The sequence below is a fragment of the Halyomorpha halys genome, unplaced genomic scaffold (genome assembly GCF_000696795.3).
Source record: "Halyomorpha halys isolate HHAL.00 unplaced genomic scaffold, Hhal_1.1 Scaffold33.1, whole genome shotgun sequence".
Lineage (NCBI taxonomy): Eukaryota > Metazoa > Arthropoda > Insecta > Hemiptera > Pentatomidae > Halyomorpha > Halyomorpha halys.
The window spans coordinates 590419-608513 of NW_027109698.1; the positions used below are offsets into that span (position 1 = coordinate 590419).

The 18095-nt window shown below is 29.4% G+C and overlaps 2 protein-coding genes across 3 annotated transcripts; one reads left to right on the forward strand and one right to left on the reverse strand.

Moving 5' to 3' along the window:
• Nucleotides 1-59: 59 nt before the first annotated feature.
• Nucleotides 60-3529, reverse strand: Dnaaf6 (Dynein axonemal assembly factor 6). Its single transcript, XM_014428169.2, has 3 exons — nucleotides 3389-3529; nucleotides 3105-3319; nucleotides 60-338 (listed from the first exon to the last, which is right to left on the reverse strand). The coding sequence occupies exons 1-3, from the start codon at nucleotides 3492-3494 to the stop codon at nucleotides 81-83; spliced, it is 579 nt and encodes a 192-aa protein (XP_014283655.1). The 5' UTR covers nucleotides 3495-3529; the 3' UTR covers nucleotides 60-80.
• Nucleotides 3530-3692: 163 nt separating this feature from the next.
• Nucleotides 3693-18058, forward strand: LysRS (Lysyl-tRNA synthetase). 2 transcript variants are annotated; one of them, XM_014428118.2, is made up of 11 exons: nucleotides 3693-3825; nucleotides 5905-6021; nucleotides 6106-6232; nucleotides 6303-6468; nucleotides 7641-7921; nucleotides 9361-9606; nucleotides 10765-10927; nucleotides 12779-13038; nucleotides 13927-14139; nucleotides 16321-16464; nucleotides 17957-18058. In XM_014428118.2, the coding sequence occupies exons 2-11, from the start codon at nucleotides 5912-5914 to the stop codon at nucleotides 18029-18031; spliced, it is 1785 nt and encodes a 594-aa protein (XP_014283604.1). In that variant the 5' UTR covers nucleotides 3693-3825; nucleotides 5905-5911; the 3' UTR covers nucleotides 18032-18058. The 2 variants fall into 2 exon arrangements, with proteins under 2 accessions (XP_014283604.1, XP_014283612.1); XM_014428126.3 differs by lacking the exon at nucleotides 5905-6021.
• Nucleotides 18059-18095: the final 37 nt, after the last annotated feature.

Below are 18095 nucleotides of genomic sequence, written 5' to 3' on the forward strand. Positions count from 1 at the left end.
TGAGTGTACAATGTAAAATGTACTTATATATGTAGACATTGTTATATAAATATAGTCAGTTCAACTTGAATCATTTATTTCTAAAAGTTCATGAAGTCATATTCCCTTTTCATCTGTAGGCTTATGATCAGCTGGCTTGAAGAACAGTGCCATTCTGCTGTTGCAGAATCAGGATCAATGGGGTGAGGCAAAGGTAAATTTAACCTGTACATGGGGCTTCTTATATCAAGATTTGTTCTTGTCACATTACAGTCAATAGCGGTTTTGCTTTCTCCTTTCATAGTTACAGTAATCACTAAGTTTTCACAACTTGCCGATGTAGGATTCTTATTTGACATCTGTAAAGAACAATAGTAGAATATCATAATATGTTTTTGAAACTGAAGGTATTATCACTGCTTTGCTGGAACAGTAGCACATCTCACATTTGATTTTATGTAGAATTGGACATATTCCAAAGATAGTACTGTAAACTATGGTTACTTTCTTTCCTTAATTCACTCTGTATACTTGTAAACCATTAGTTTTTATCAATAATATAAACCTAGTCTATGCAACAATCTTGAGATACCTCAGAAACTAAGAATTTCAGATAGACAAATTTAAGCAAAGCAGTGATATATGTAACTGGGAAATTTATATTGTTTTACCACCAGGCAATCCTTAAAACTGTTAAAGAAAATAAAACAGTTAAATAAGAAAACTTGTCTAAATCTGAATGGGAACTTTAAATCCTTTTCACTTCCTATTAACTGCTCTCCATACCACATAAAAAGAAATATATGCTAAAAATAACCTTCTGAAACTCAAGTACTCATCAAGAAAATAAAAAACATATTATTTTCAAGCTTTTCAATACCACAATTGTTAAAAATAATCTCAACTCAACTTGAAAATTATAGACAGAAAATTGAGATTAGGCGAAGGGAGTGATCAACTGTAAAATGAAAATTTTAGGTACACTTTGGGTTGTATGCTATCAGGAGCATCACTTGGGGAAGAATAAACAGGCTTAAGCTCTCTTGCTATGAAACACTATGCTTTCTGGGTAATAATTTAATAGTAGACTCCCTTACATTCTTTGAAGATTTAATAAAAAAATTATTCCTTGTGTAAATATTAGTGGCAAAAAATACGACTTGTTAAAGACTAGACTCTACTCTAGTCTAACAAGTCATATTTTTGGAAGTGGCCAGATAGCCCTGAATAACAGGGTCCTTAAAGTCCAACTGAATTCAGAGATCACTAAAATCAGAATTAAATCATAGAATTTCTGAGTTGTATCATAAGGTGTTTCTACATGTTTGTCAAACAATGGCAAATTCGCCCATGCTCAAACCTGTGGATCAGTTCTTGGAATTGGCTGGTCCAAATTGGCCTGAATTTGCGTTAGTGCCTGTTGGGTGTTGGTTTTGGGGCACTTGTGCTGCATTTATATTCTTGTTTTCCGTTTGCATTGATTTAGAACGCCCAACAGATGCATATTTGTGCTCACCGTGTTTTAATTAATTTAGGAATTTACTCAAATTTTGGATTCAATAATTAACTCTTGTTTAAGATTATATATTTTAAAATTCTATCGATCGATGTAAATGCATTTTTCATATCTTGTTAATTAACTTTAGCAGTGTATTTTTTATTTAATATAGCACAAATATACATTAATCAGGACATTATATGTTTAGGTAATTAAATTGAAAAAGTTTCTGAAGAGCTTCACACGGAGACACAAATTTTTTTTACATTAGATGGAATGGCCCCAAAAATATCACCCTACCTTAACTCCTTTCTTCTCTTGCACCCTTTCCCCCTCTACTATTTTTCGACATTTAACTATTGTTATTATTTACTGATTATCTTTCGTCTTTAATTATTAATTGTTTTTATTTGTTCTTCTTTGCTCAAAGATCACGCGGAGGCCCCTCACCTCCGCATAATTCATGTTAAGGATCGAAAAAAATCAACAAGTGCCTTCTAGGGACAGTAAATAGGGTATTCAGTATATCCTTCCAGCTTATCTTTTTATATGAAGAGTCTTATTTCATGCTAGTTCCCTGTTGGCCACCTCCTCCTTCCTCAACCTGTTATCCTTTCGTAGGACCCAGAGGCTACCCGCCGGGCCTACATACCTCCTTCGTTTCTACAGGATTAGCACCCGGTAGAACGAAATTTCTTTCCTGCATGACCCAGCGGCTGGCTATCCTCCGGGATTGCATTCCTCCTTCGTACCTACAGGAATAGTACCCGGTAAGAAGAAGTTACCATCCTTAGAGAAATAACGGCTGTCACCCTGTAAGTCTCATCCTATCTATTCACCGCCTAATCACTCGACACTACTCAACTACCTTATCAATATATAACACGCACTGTCGAGGCCTTTTGGTTAAGGTCTCTTAAGCGTACGTACTTAACATTATCTATTGGAGTCAGATATAACACAGCCACCTCGACATCTTTGTTGGAGGAACTGTTAAAATTTAACCCATGAAAGTATTCTATTTAAAAAGACTCAAACTCCATTAAAATTTTACACCAAAAAAAACAATAATTTTTCAGTTCGAATATTTCTGCTGGAAAATTAGTTTCTTTTCGCTATGATTAGTAATTTTTTTTTATGATTTATTAGATTTAAATTTAAAAGTAGAAATTTGGTGTTTAAAAGGTATAAAATCTAAAAGTTATTATAACGTTGGAGTAGTTATAGTGTTTTGTGAACGCGGGATATCGGCAGAAAATCAATATTTATCGAAAAATCAAGCCTAACATTTTATTTTAGATTTACTTGGAAATTTTTATTCAAGGTTTCAAAACACATTGAAAACTAATCTGATTTGATTTTTTAAAACATTTTTTTGCCTAACGTCGAAAGAATGTCTTTGGAGTTGCTGCCAATCTTTCCTAGTTCTTCATTAACTAATTTCTTTCCTAATTTCCTTCTAAGATATGGCACACTTCAAATGATTGAACAAGTAGTATTGAGGCCTTCTAATGAGATCTTAGCAATGACCCTCATACAGAAGCCTGAACGGGATCTAGGTTATCAATGATGCCAGACAGTAGTGAATAATATATTTCTAAGAAAAAACAATCTATAACTCACGCACTTGTAAATATATATCTTCAGGCTTCAATGCTTGTTTATATATAATGTCATATTTAGGTTTTTCTCTTGGATCCCACAAAGCATCATCGGAAATGGGAACTTCTTGCACTTCTGATAAATACCAGATACTTTTAGGATCATCGGGAATGGTGTTTTGATTGTTGTGACCCGCCTCGTTTCCTGTAATTTTTACTTTTTGGAATATGTCCCCTGGACCTGCAAAAATATTACCATTAGGCTACCAACATTTATAACTTGAGCTAAGCATGCTCTTTGTAATTATACCCATTGTACTATATCCTGTTCTGGGTAGTTCGTCATCACTGGACGATGATTCATCCCCATTACATTTCAGTAATTGAGATAAACTTTGTAGATCTGAAGGGGTCATGCTATTTCCTTAAATGTAAACTTCACAGAAGAAATGGCACCTCACATGTTTACAGGTTGCTTAGAGATTGCATTACTAGAATAATAGCCTTGGAATCGATAAAGTACTGCATATAATGAATTATTTTGTTTAATTCATTATTTTTAAAATAATGATACGTATAAGTTCAACACACCATATCCGTCTGTCTGAACAAAAAAACATTTTTTTTTCACTTTAGTCTGGCTGAATCTCTAGGATACCTTTATTCCCTGTATAACCTATTCTGGAGGTTGCAATTGTGGTTAAATATTATAAGCATGGCTGATGTTGAAGGAAAGTTGTCCAAAAAGTAAGGCTTAGTGTTTTTATTATTGTTATACACAGCTTATTGTTCTCCAGACACTTACTTATGATGATTCTCTGATCCTTGAATTATTTCATTTCTGTTAAGTTTCCTTCAAGTAATGTTCTTTTTTCAACAGATGGCAAAGTAGTATAATTAAAAAATTAAAATTTTTGCCTGAATAAATAAAAATAAAAGAGTTTATTGTTTTCAATGTTATGTTACTTCAGCCTGGAATTTATATACATGGTTTCATTAACTGTGCAAACTGTTATCTATCTGATAAGGGACCTTTTGAGCGAACCTGTATTTTTTGAAGTACCAGGTATTGCAGGTCATCTACCCAATGTTCTTTATATGACACAAGAATTTTATTGAGGCTTTGAGAACCAGAGTAAATCAAAATCTTGTGTTCTGATTTTGAGAATAATCGTTAAGGTTTTTATATAATTTTTGTTAAAACTTCTTTAAACCTGTTTTTAAAATGAATCCTTATATTTCAGTTAGCAGTTAGCGTTGCTGTTTCAATTTTAGGTAAATGACAATAGTACAATATGTTATGATGGATTTTTCTCCTTTCAAAATTAATGGAATTCTGTATACAAATAGCAGGACACACATTGCTCTGTCACCTCAAACTTGATTGGGATAGGTACTCTTGTTCCCAATGTCTCAATTGTACCAAAAACATTTATAACTATCAAGAGCTTCCATGGCAACTGTGTTAGATTACAGATGCTGAAATTTGTTCTTGATTGTAACTTTAATTGGATTCACATCCAGCCAAAAGTAGTAGAAAGTCTTGTTGTCAAGTCAAGTTGCTAAGTAAAAAGTGAAGAACTTCGGGTAGTATTGAAGCACAATCAGCTCCAACATGGTACCTGGATCCAGCTCACTCACTCATACATTTATTTATCATTCGAGATGCTATACTTATAATCAGCTCGGAAACATCTACAAACACTAAAATTATGAGCTATAAGAGTTATATGAATTGTTGAAACTCTTTTTAACCTTCGTAAAATTAGGTAAAAACAGTCATGAACTGACACCCCCCCAAAAAAAAAGGCTAGAATGTTTCCAACTGGTAAAAAATTCGAGCGTTTCTCGCGTCAGGTTTTGGAGGGGGGGGGAGGAGGGAGAGCCGAGAGGAAAGGAATGTAAAACTGATTTGTTTTTACTCTTGTTAAATATCTCAAAAACTATTTGGCTTATCACATACATCTCAGTATAAAAAATTATTTGTAGGCGAGTTAAAGCGTCACCTTTACTACCCCGGTGCTGGTTCAACTCTGGTCCATGCCAGAGTTAACTTATATTTCATGGCAACCCCACTGAATGAAAACTCGACCTTCCCATGGTTGAAATAGGGTGGTAACCTGTAGGATAACCTCCCCATATGTCAGAAATGCCCAGGAAGGGAGTAAAAAAAGTATTTAAATTAAAGTGCAGCAAGTTTTCTGTAAAAATGATTCTATGAGAAAAATTAACAGATAGTTGATAGCTAATTTTTCTTCCTTCTAGGCTGCAGCCATGACCATCTTCAAAATATATCATTTTTATTTATTTTCAAGAAAAAATCGTTAATACTTCTTATTTCATTTATTTATTGATATATGTTTCGAACAATCCAATATGTAAGAAACTAATGAGTAAATAGATAATTTACAAAAAAAAATAAACAACAGAAAATTTAAAATAACTTCAAATAAGGATGATATGAGATATCTAATAATTATAATGGACAGTTCATCCAAAATATTGTGATTTGTGAAGTAAGAAGCATTAAGGGTTTTACTTTGAAAATAAATAAATATTAAAATTTTGTACCCATAACCAATGGTTAAATAATGAAGATTATAAGTATATATATTATCACTAAATTTATTTATCCAAACATGAATACAAATACAATTTATATAAAGTATAAAAATTTGCTATCTATCTGTATATTCTATTATTTTTAAGGAACCTTTAAGTTCAATGTATAGGAGAGATTTGATTGTAATGTGATGGGTTTGTTAAAATTATGAAAATAGCCTTATACAACTTCTGCTTTGTAAGTGAAAAAACATTTTTTTACAGTTTTTAGATGGTCAAAATGGTTTCTATTTCCTTATGGCAGTTTTTAAAACCATTTACTGTAAAATGGGGAAATACAGCATTTCGTCATCATATTACTAAAAAACATATTTCTACTTGGTTAGTTTTATGTGATGGAGTTATTTTATATTGATATGTAATGTTTTGTATTTATAGTCAACTCAAAATAACTTTTAATTTCAGTGAACTGAAAAGGAGGCAGAAGGCTGAACAAAAAGAAAAAGAGAAAGCAGCAAAAGAGAAGAGTAAAAGTAATGAAAAAGTTAAAGAAAAATTAATTAAAGTAGATGAAAATAATATAAGCCCAAATGTAAGCTAAGTTTTGTTTATAATTTTCTTGGTTATTCATTAAGTTACTTACTACTTTTCTTTTTTATTAGGAGTATTTCAAACTTCGCAGTTTAGCTGTCCAAAAATTAAAAGAGAGTAATGAAAATCCATACCCACATAAGTTCCATGTTTCTACATCATTAGATGATTTCATTACAACCTATAGTTATTTAAAAGATGGAGAGAGTGTTGAAACCAAAGAATTAAGTATAGCAGGTAAGTAAAAGTAAAATGAACTTATTTGTTTATTTTTTAATAAGATTATAGCAATTATGAAAAGAATAAAGTCAAGCTAACAAATAAGACAAAGGATGGTTAAATGTTGAATAAAAATTAAAATATCATCATCAAAAAATAAAATATATGGGCAGTTCTCTCAAAACTGGACACTGAATGTTGGAATTTCATCAAATTAAATGTTGCTATCAATGACTAAGGAATGAGAATTTTGGCTTTAACAGAACCCTGCTTAGTTATCTTTTGCTTGCAAGAAAATATAAGATTTTGCATATAATTAATGGGTTATCTATTGAAAGGAGATGAAACTATAACATATTTGATATATACTTAAAAATTGTGGCCATGCACTCTATAATGTAAATATAATTGAAGTAAGCAATGTAACAGTTGAACTAGACGGTAAAATTTTTTGTTTGTTAATGAATTAATTCCAAAAAAGTTTAGCAGTGTTGAATTGACAAATAAAGGTCTGTGAAGCTAAACCTAAATGTATATGAAGGTATGGTTTTAAAAGGCTGATTTCATGTATTAAGGTTTTGACTGGGTACATAGTGGGAACATATGTAGGCAACAATTGTTAGTGGTGTCAGCATCAAGTCTTTGTCAACCTTAGCTTATCGTTATTATTATTAACAGTTGTAGTATTTATCTTTAACAGATTACTCTTACATGGAATGCGATGATGTATAATTAAAAATTGAATAGTAATTTTACACTGGATAAGCTTTATTGCTAAAAATTTAATATGTCAACTGAGTGTTTATGAAATTTTATAATACACATTGTTATATTCATCTCTTAATCCAGAATCAATATCTGATCTCAATTTCATGACAAGCTCTGGTAGTTGTTAGTAATAGTTTCTGTTTTATTAATATAATCCAGGTTTGTGAGAGAATGACACTGACTGATCCTACAGTAATCTAATTACTGTATTAGTTTACTGAGTAAAAACTGAGTTTTATGTTACACCTTAATTTGAAATATGCTATTTAAGAAATATTTATAAAATTTTAAATAATTGTAAAAACAGATAAATCATAAGATTATCTTGTAGTTTTATTGCTTAAATTATCCAGTTTACAGAGATTTTTAGCACTTCTATTGAAAGATTAACAATAATAAAATGGTTAATTTTTTTGTTGCAGGAAGAGTTCATGCGATTCGGGAATCAGGTTCAAAATTGATTTTTTATGATTTGCGTGGCGAAGGTTTAAAACTTCAAGTAATGGCTAATGCCAAATTATATAAATCAGAAGAGGCTTTTTTTATTGACACTGAAAAAATTAAGAGAGGTGATATAATTGGCTGTTTTGGTTATCCAGGAAAAACAAAAAAAGGAGAGCTTTCCTTAATACCTAAGAGTATTACACTGTTGTCTCCATGCCTTCATATGCTTCCTCATCTTCATTTTGGTCTTAAAGATAAGGTAAACTGAACTGTAATTTTTTTTAGTATCTTTTTATGTTCTTTCATAAATATCAGTGTACATACATCAATTAATAGTCTATAAAATCGAGTTTAAGGAGATATGCAATAACTCTCCATATCTTAGAGCAAATAGGAGTGTTGGACAGAGATATTTACGTTGTTTAATTTTTTTTATAAATGTCATAAAATATTTTATTGTTGGTATTCCAATTGAAGGTCATTGCTTGTGGAGATGACTTCTTTATGATGATTCTTCTTAATAATAATCTTAATTTTCCATTTCACTTTGAGTTCTTTGAAGAGACTGACTTGTTCCACTTCCTCTGTGCCTGGTGTTGGCTATAAAGTCCAACACATTAAAGTCTTTTTTACTATCAGTTTGCTGTCTCATTATGTTTGAAAATAATTATTAATTAGTTTTTGAGTCTTTAAAAACTCAATCCACTCATATACGTAAAATAACGAGTTTTATACATTTGTATTGTTGGTGTATATCATTAATTACAAGTGCATGGCAATTGGTGATTTTGTTTTATATAGACTGCATTATTCCGATGTCCTAACAAAAATCATCTCAATAGTCCAATATTTAAATTTATGACAAAATTATAAAATATTTTATATTTTATAGTTATTTATATTAATAATGCATTAATATGCTACTTAAGATGTTTAATAACCCTGTATTTAAATGGAATTATTTATAAATCGAAAATAATTCTTAATTTAGAATTATGAAATAAACCATACCATTTTACATATAAAATATACACATTTTCTTTAATCAACAAAATAATAATATTTTCTCCACATTTGTTTTTTAAAAATATTTTTCACAATATTGATATTTTGTTGTTCAATTTTCAATTTATATTTTATTTTACAAGAGACGTAAAATATCATTTAATTAAATTTAAAAATGTGTTTATTCAAAAAATATACAAAACATGAATCCATACAACAATTAAAAACACACATATAGACAATGGAAAAACATCCGTCTGTGTGGAATTTTTTAAAAAAACAAATAAATAATAAAACTTAAAATATATATATATATTATATACCCTAAAACAATGATTTTAACGTGTCAATATTTTAAAATAACAATATAGTATTTATAGAAACATATCAATGGTAACAAAATGTGGTATGACTTTAATCTCTCTATGTATTTATGTAAAATATCACTACAATATAAATACATATTTCAGCATATTTTGCGTAAGTGGTGTCTAGTCTATTCAAATTCAGCCTATGAGCGTTGACCTTTATTTTGTGGTTGCCCCACCGAAAAAATTTCAAGCTTCCCACTCTGACTATAATCAGTTTGATGAATATAAATCCGTGGGACAAAGTACCCTTCCTCTCTAAATTAGATAGTAAATTCAATAAACAACCATATTATAATCATAGCATGATCTTTTATTTTTATAGGAAACACGTTATAGGCAGAGGTACCTAGATTTGATATTGAACGACAAAGTGAGAAATAAATTTATTACACGAGCAAAAATCATTTCTTATATACGAATGTTTTTTGATTCAATGGGATTTTTGGAAGTGGAAACCCCTATGATGAATATGATTGCGGGAGGAGCAACTGCAAAACCATTCGTCACACATCACAATGAGTTAAATATGGACTTATTTATGAGAATCGCTCCTGAATTATACCATAAGGTAACTTTTCTTAGATTTATTTTTTGTTTTCAACTCTAGGTTTAATACAAATTCTTGTATATTACAACACCTTCAATTATTCTTGTATAATTGTATGCAACTATCTGAATTATTCTGAATATCCTAAGACTCTACTAATTTCTCACTTTAATTATTTCAAGTTTCTATTCTTTAGTGTTTTGTTCTAATTTGGAAAAATATAACTGATTGACAATAATTGAAATGACTATTTGACAGCCTGAATGCTAACTTGATGTGTTTCACTGTATGTAATTCTAATGGTGGAAAACTTCCAATAACTGAAATGGCCACGTGGTGTCTTTGCGGATGGTTTCGTCTATTGAGTCCTGAATGCAAATGATTTGTCTTATATGGTTAACAAAATTTAATTTGTCTCGAGGAAATGGGTTAGCGATTTAGTTCAGTGAGCACCCACTCTCTTTTCAGGAGTCTTCGAACACTCTCTTAATAAACAGAACTGTTTCTTTGAGTCAGATATATATATATGCCAGAATTTCAAGCCTTTATCAGAGCCAAGAATAAAAAAGAATATGGATAATATAAGAACAGAAATAGTAACGAAATAAAATGTACAGTATAGGTATTATAAGAAGCATAAAATCAGTATGATAATAAGTAATGAAATAATGAAAATCCAATAAGTAATAATAAATATATTTACAAAATTAAAACTATTTAAAAATTAAGTTATGAAAAAAAAGTGAGAAAGAAAACGTACATGTAATTAATTAAAAATGTTAATAAAATAGCATTCCATTTTGTTATTTTAATGATGATAATTCATGGAAAAGAGTGGCCACTCTTGACTCCCTTTTACAGTAAAATGATAACAGATTGGAGAGATCATGGAATCCTGATGAACTGACATTCATGCTCTGGGAAGGGTGGAGTGAAGTTCAGAAAGTAATACCATACAGTATAATTAAATGGAGTTAAAATAAATAAAGTAACACTTAATTTTAAATAAATATTTTTCATTATTGTAAAATTACTACTCATAAATGTAAATGGACAGGTATTTTGATCTTCATTATAGATAGATACCCTGTTTTTGTATGTTATTCTGTGTACATGTACACAACTCATGTGCATTGAATTATTTATTTTGTTGTAATTTGAATATATCTTTAATTTTAGATGCTAATAGTTGGAGGCATCGATAGAGTCTATGAAATTGGTCGACAATTCAGAAATGAAGGTATTGATCTCACACATAATCCAGAATTTACTACTTGCGAATTCTACATGGCATATGCTGATTACAATGATCTTATGAAAATTACTGAAGATCTAATTTCAGGTATATTTTTATTTCATGGAATTAACTTATGGGAAATATAGCAATTCAATGCAACGGAAGTTATAAAGTCCTAGTGTATGTTTTTTACTGATTGATTTAGACATATTTTCAATGTCAGTAATTGGATATATTTGATGATTTTCCCATGATTTATTATATTGTGTTTAAAACCTTATAGTAATGTTAACCAGAATAAATAAGATTAGTTAGATATGGAGTCAATAGTGAGATAATGGAATCCTTAAACAAAAGAAAAATGGTAAATATCGGATCTTATATTTATCTTTTAACTCCTTATAAGGCCTATACATTTATAAGTTATGTACGAACCTTCTGTATGGGAATATTTGTCACTTTTAAACTTGACAGGCATAAACTTTAAGAGTTTTTTTCTCAGTTGTCAGTGTTAGTCTTATCTCTGTGAAGCCTTTTGTACCAGATGGGTCTAGACTTTAATACCTGTTTTCTACTTTGATGTGGACTTCCTATTTTACCTTAATGTCCTTCCTTATTCTTCTATGACTAGGTTGAACCAAGATCCTATACAAGGTCTTGAAGGTGATTGATTCTTGATCCCTCCTCTCCTGCTTCTTTTATTTTTATTTAAAAAATAAATCAATGTTGGTATAGTGTAGTATTTTTGGTTATATAAGAGGACTCTATTATCTTTCTCTTTTTTTTTTACAATCTTGTATTGTTATTTAAATTTTTTATTTTATCAAATTCAAATTTGTGGTTTTTTAATAATATTATGGTTGGACAAAGTTCTAAATTTTATAGTTTTATTATTTGATTTGTGTTCCTTAATGCTGTTTTTAGATTTTAATATGTTCCTTCCCCTATGTAACTTAGTGCATTCTTTTATCAATTTTTCCATCTATTTTATTTTACATATGTGTGAGATGGTTTATTATTATTAATTTATTGTTAATATGCAATGGGATCGTATTCAAAGAATGAATTTTTAATTTTGGAATGTGTTGTAAATTATGGTATTTTTTTTTTGTTTCTTTTTGTTTATTTATATTTTCATTATTTTTCAACATTATTTATTTATTCAGTAAGTGCATCCAATGTGGTCCGACCAGGTGGCAACATCTATCTATTGGTACCAAAACGATATTTAAAAACAGTAAATGAAATATGTGTTTATTACATTTATTAATTATGGGTTCAGTATTTCCTAAGGAAGTACTGTTACTTAACCAACAGTTGTGCAAGGAGGGGATTTGGTCAAAATCATGTTCGGCCAGCAGATTTTTCCCTGATTAAGAGAACCTACTTCATGAGGCCAACTACAGTTACAGAATAAATAATATCTGCTACAGCCAGATTCGAACCTGGTTTAAAAAATAAAATGAAACAATAATAATACTATGAATGCAAACAAAGATCATTTTCCTGAAATAAACAGTTATTAGATTTTTCTTATTTATGTAATTTTTTTTTATATATATTTGCTTGTAATTCATTTTATTGGTCATTATTTTTTCCGTTTTTATTATAAAAACATACCATAATTTGTTGATTATTTTTTTGGGTAATAACTGTTGATTAGGATTTAAAAGATTTAGATGTATATATTGTTTATTAGGTTTTTGATAAGGTTATCATCTGTTACTATTAATGCTTTTTTAAATTAAATTGCTTAGTCTATTTATTATGTGATGCATTTAATATGGTTTGAATAATAATTCATTTGTAGGTCACAGATTCATAATAAAATAATTTTCAATATTTTTGAATATTCAGTTTTTATTTTTCCTAATTTTTAATTTTTATTTATTATTTATAAGACATTCATATTTTCTTATTAGCCTCCTAAAATTTGAATGTATATTTTGATTTAAGGAATGGTAAAATCTATTCATGGTTCTTATCAAGTTATTTACCACCCAAATGGAGAAGAAGGTGAGGAAGTAGTAATAGACTTTACACCCCCATTTAAACGAATTCATATGTTTCCTGCACTTGAGGAGGTCTTAGGAGAAAAACTACCATCTCCCTCTGAACTTGCAACCCCAGAAGCACAACAAAAACTGAAAGTTCTTTGTGAGAAGCATGGAGTTGAATGTTCTCCACCTCAAACTTCAGCTCGCCTCTTGGACAAGGTAAGCAATAGAACTGAACTTTTAATGCATTTTTAGTTATTAGAATCAATACATTTTATTGATGACTCGATAAATACATTGTAGTAGTTCTGTCAACCAGTTTAAAATGTAACCGAATATTCTTTCTAATTTGGTCTGTATGGAAAATATATTGGTTCTTAGGGAGTAGTTTGACCAACTTATATATTTACCAAGGTATTAAGTATTGTAAATATAAGGTATTAAATTGATTATTAGGTTGGTGGATTAAAAAAGGGCACTTGAGCAAGAAATATATTAAGAGAAAAATGTGTTTGAAAATTTTAGTCCACTGTCATTTTTTTGGTTTTGAGATGTATATCAATACTGCTGTAAAAATTATCTAGAAACATTTTTCAGCGAACATGTTGTTAGTTTATAAAAATGATTTAGGGTGCCCTATTTGCAGAGAATGATTGTCAATATATGGAATAGATTTTTTTTTTTAAATAAATGATATAGATAAGAATTTATTAGTGGAATAATTGAATATAAGTAGAAATAGAAGGCGAAAATTTCTAAAAGTATTTAAAAGTTTTATGTGATACTTCACTTAAGATGGATTTACCAATATGTAAATGTCTAGAATCTTGTTAAAATAAATTTATTACTAGATTCTTATTTTTATTTTTTTTCGACTTAGTTAAAATTTCTTTTTTTACTCTTATTAAGTTCTTAAATAATTTTTTGATGTTTTTCTTAAATGAGAAATAAGCTTGACCACCTAACTCAGGTAAATATATTGCAATGATATTCTCATATAGAAATTAATACATTTTTTTCATTTATGAAATAATGTAAAAATATTATTAATATTGTATGATATTACATGCAAGAATATGTTTTAATCTTGATATCATTTTTGTTTAGTTAGTTGGAGAATATTTGGAAGAGAAGTGTATTAATCCCACATTTATAATGGAGCATCCTCAAATAATGTCCCCTCTTGCTAAATGGCATCGCTCAGTTCCTGGTTTAACTGAAAGATTTGAACTATTTGTGATGAAAAAGGAAGTTTGCAATGCTTACACTGAATTAAATGATCCAATGGTGCAACGAGATAGATTTGAGGACCAAGCCAAGGTATGTTTCTTTAAAAAATATGATTAATTATCGTAATATTCTATTAACCTGTTTCGATATTTTTGTCTGATTTCTGAAAATGTCAAAATTAGTAATGATAAAACTTTCCCTTTTGTTTATTGGTCACCCTCTTGTATAATCTGTCTTAAATTAATTGATTCTTAATATTTTATGGTTGAATTTATATTATGGTTCAGTTCCTATTGTATCAAGCAGGAGTCTATGTTTAATATAATTATCTTAATTTTTGTTATGAAACTGCTTATATTTAGAATGTAAAATCAATATATCTTATCTATTACGATACATGTGTATGTAAAAAAAATGGAAAGTCGGAGGATTGCTAATTCCTGATAATTTTTCTGTGATTTGAAAAAATTTCAATGGTGAATGAATAAATAAATGAACTGCGTTTTAAAATCTCCAATCTAAAATTATATGATTAGGTGAATTATGTCTGCTGATGTGGTATGATTTTGTCATTTTAATTAATTTTTTCAAATTTCCAAATTACGATCATCTATTCAGTAAAAATTCAGTAATATTTAAATGTAATTGGGTTATTAATTTTTCTAATGTTGTATATTAAGTAAGTAATTAAGCCATTAGACATTACTTTTAACAGTGAACAACCCATTTCAAGAATCCCTTGTCAAACTCTCTAAAGTCATATTAACTCTTTAGACATTATGACTTTTGACTAGGATACCTACTATGCATTGTCTCATAGTTTGTTTACTTGTGGTATTTTTGCAACTATGCTCATGTTCTGAATGAAGTACATATACATTGTATACTAGGGAAAGTTAAAAAAAACAACAGATAACTTGTAGTTGGCAGTCAAAGAGAATCATTTTTGATTTTAAAATTGTACTCAATTTTAAATTATTTATTTATTTTTTATGCAATTTTGTATGGTTAATCATCCTTAAATATATACTTCGTCCACAATTAAAGGAAAAATATAAAATAATAAGAACCGTTTCTCTTTCCTTTACTCTACTAAATTTACTTAGTTGTTAAAAATACAATTAATTAATTTATGGCTTGTAAACTTATGATAAAAGTAACTCCATACGAAGACCCTTAATCTGTAATAAATGATCATAATTTGATGGATGCTTGAATGAAAGATTTGAACATACATGGAATAAAATGAAGCCTAAAAATATTCAGAACTCTCTCGTTCTGGTCCAAGGGTTGACTATCCCTAATTGTTAATAGGTTGGTTTCTAGTTTCTTGTAGCAGGCAGCAAGTACGGAGTGCCTCTGCAACCCACTAGGGCGCAGCACTGCAAGCGTCTCAGAGGCTAAGCCAAATGTACTTAATCTTATCATTATAAAAATATTGTATCTTGTACAAATGTATTTATGTAATAATGTTATTTATTATTATTAAGATTGAGCAAAAAGAGTCTACCGAACTATCTCAAGTAGAGTTGGAAGTGTGAACTCTCAATAATAATCTCGGCAACTAGTAAGCTGGCTCCTATCTTGACAGTTCTAGTCTGTCCGCTTCATCTCGGCAACTAGAACTGTAACTCTACCTCAAACTTTCTCTTATCTAGACCTCCTCTACCTACATCAGTGTCCAGGGCTCATCCCCTGGCACGGCCGTTCATTTCTTCCTTACTTGCTATTGAATACGCCTTGTCGAGGGCCTTCTGTAAAGTGGATATCAGGCTGGAGAATCGCTTAAGACTAGACAACCCTGACACTCTCATTCTGTAGTTCTAGTTTTCTTTTCATTATTTTTTGTAGTCTAATTTTACTAACCTAATGAGCGCTATCTGGTGAATAAAATAAAGATAATAGCATTTTAGACACTTGAATGAAGATGTAAAGTTATTGGGTTGGATAATGAACAAATCACTAATGAGTGCTAATCCCTGCTAATTGATACCTTGCAGTCAACCAAAACAGAGATGGGAAAATTAGGTTTGGTTAGAACTTGGCAATTAGGGGGGTGGGTTTTGTATGTCTATCTAACCTCTGGACTCACTGTCTTTTATTTATTTATTTCTATTAACAATTTATTCCTTTAAGTTCAATATTTTATGTTTTATACTTATATTTTTTGTATAATGCTAATTAAACTCATCACAACTATACCTATATGATTTTATAAAATCAGCAGAATACAATAAAATAATAGTAATAATGTATAATTATTGCTCATAGGACAAAGCTGCAGGAGATGATGAGGCTCAGCTTATTGATGAAAATTTTTGCACTGCATTGGAATATGGGCTTCCTCCCACTGGAGGTTGGGGGATCGGTATTGACCGTCTTACAATGTTTCTCACTGATTCCAATAATATAAAGGTAAATCATCTAAAATAATATCATAATTTAATTAATTGCCACAAATATGTTTTGTGTAATGCTATCCTGAATTGAAAATAGTAATTCCATAAAAAAAGGAATGTTTTAATTATTCACACTGATTTAGAGTATATAAACTAACAAAATTCTTAAACTGTCCAGTGTAAAGTAGAGGTCACATTATTCTTTTATTGTTATAATGCTTTATTATTATTATTTAAATATTTCTAGATTTTTTTTATCCTTTCAAGTTTTTACAAAGATTTGTAAGTAGACTGGACATTGTTTATAATAAGCTTCCAGGGACCGGGCATGTTCGGTTATTATATCTGATCATCGTTGTCCATACTATCTTCATTATGTAAATATTTTAAAACTGATTGATAAATGTATAATTCTCATCTTTTTATTGGGATGTTCAACTAATAATTTTGTTATATTTATCAGCAACATGGGTTTTTAGACTTTCTAATTACAAAAAGTTTGAGTTTTCTAACATGCAACTAAAATAGTTATTCTTTCTTTAGAAAGTTTTCTATGGTCTTCTTCTTTAAAAAGTAGGATACAATCAGGCATCAGGCATTAATTTATAAAATTAACTTGTCTTATCAGTATTGTCATTGTCAGTATAGCCTTCTTGAATCATAGGCCAAACTTTGAATTACCGTTTGTATGATGTTGCTGAAGGTGCTCACACAGCTTCACCACTAAGTTTTTAAGGACCAATTTTTATGTCATAAAACAATTTAATATCCATTAGGTAATGAATTTTTTAGTGATCACCATTTAATATTCTATTTTATATTCTCGTACAATCCGAGTAATGAGTAATACAATTAAATGAACAGTTATATTAATCAAAAACTTTTTTTATTTTGGAGTTAGTTTTTCTCAACCTTCTAATCCTAATAATCTTAAAACCAGAAAACAAAAAACTTAGTCAATTGTTAAGCGTATTTATCATGTTTTTTTTTTTAATGGTAATCAGTCAAAGTGAATTTAAAAACAGAGGAATATAGTTGTTTCATTACCAGTGGATGTTGCATATTTTGGTTGAATTTCATCATTTTGTATTGCCCATGCTTCATATTGTGAAAACATTTCAATATAGAAATATAATTTTCATTTAAAAAAATATACCTCCCTTTGGTATACATAGAATTTTAGTTTACCTTATAATATTCTGTATAATTTGTTTTATTCTCAATTTAACTGGCTTACCAGTATTTTTTTAAAATTTATCTTAAACATTGTTGATTCCTGTTTAATTGCATTGGTAAGATTACTATATCAAGTAAAGGAACTGATGTTCCCACCTTCCATCTTCCTTATAAGTAAAGTTAATCTACCAAGTAGGACAGGGAAATTTAAACCTACATTGTTTTAATTATCATTTCTCCTTACATTTTACTTAACAGTAACTAAATCAGTTTATACTTTTCCTTTAATATATATTGTAGAATGTTTTTTAACTTGATTTTTTTACTTTTAGGAAGTACTATTTTTCCCAGCAATGAAGCCTGATGATGTAAATAAGGGGAAACTAAATGAAGATCTCCCATCATGAATATAATAAAAATACTTTTTATACCAACTTAGCTGTTCATTATAACCTTGTGTTGTTCAAGTGT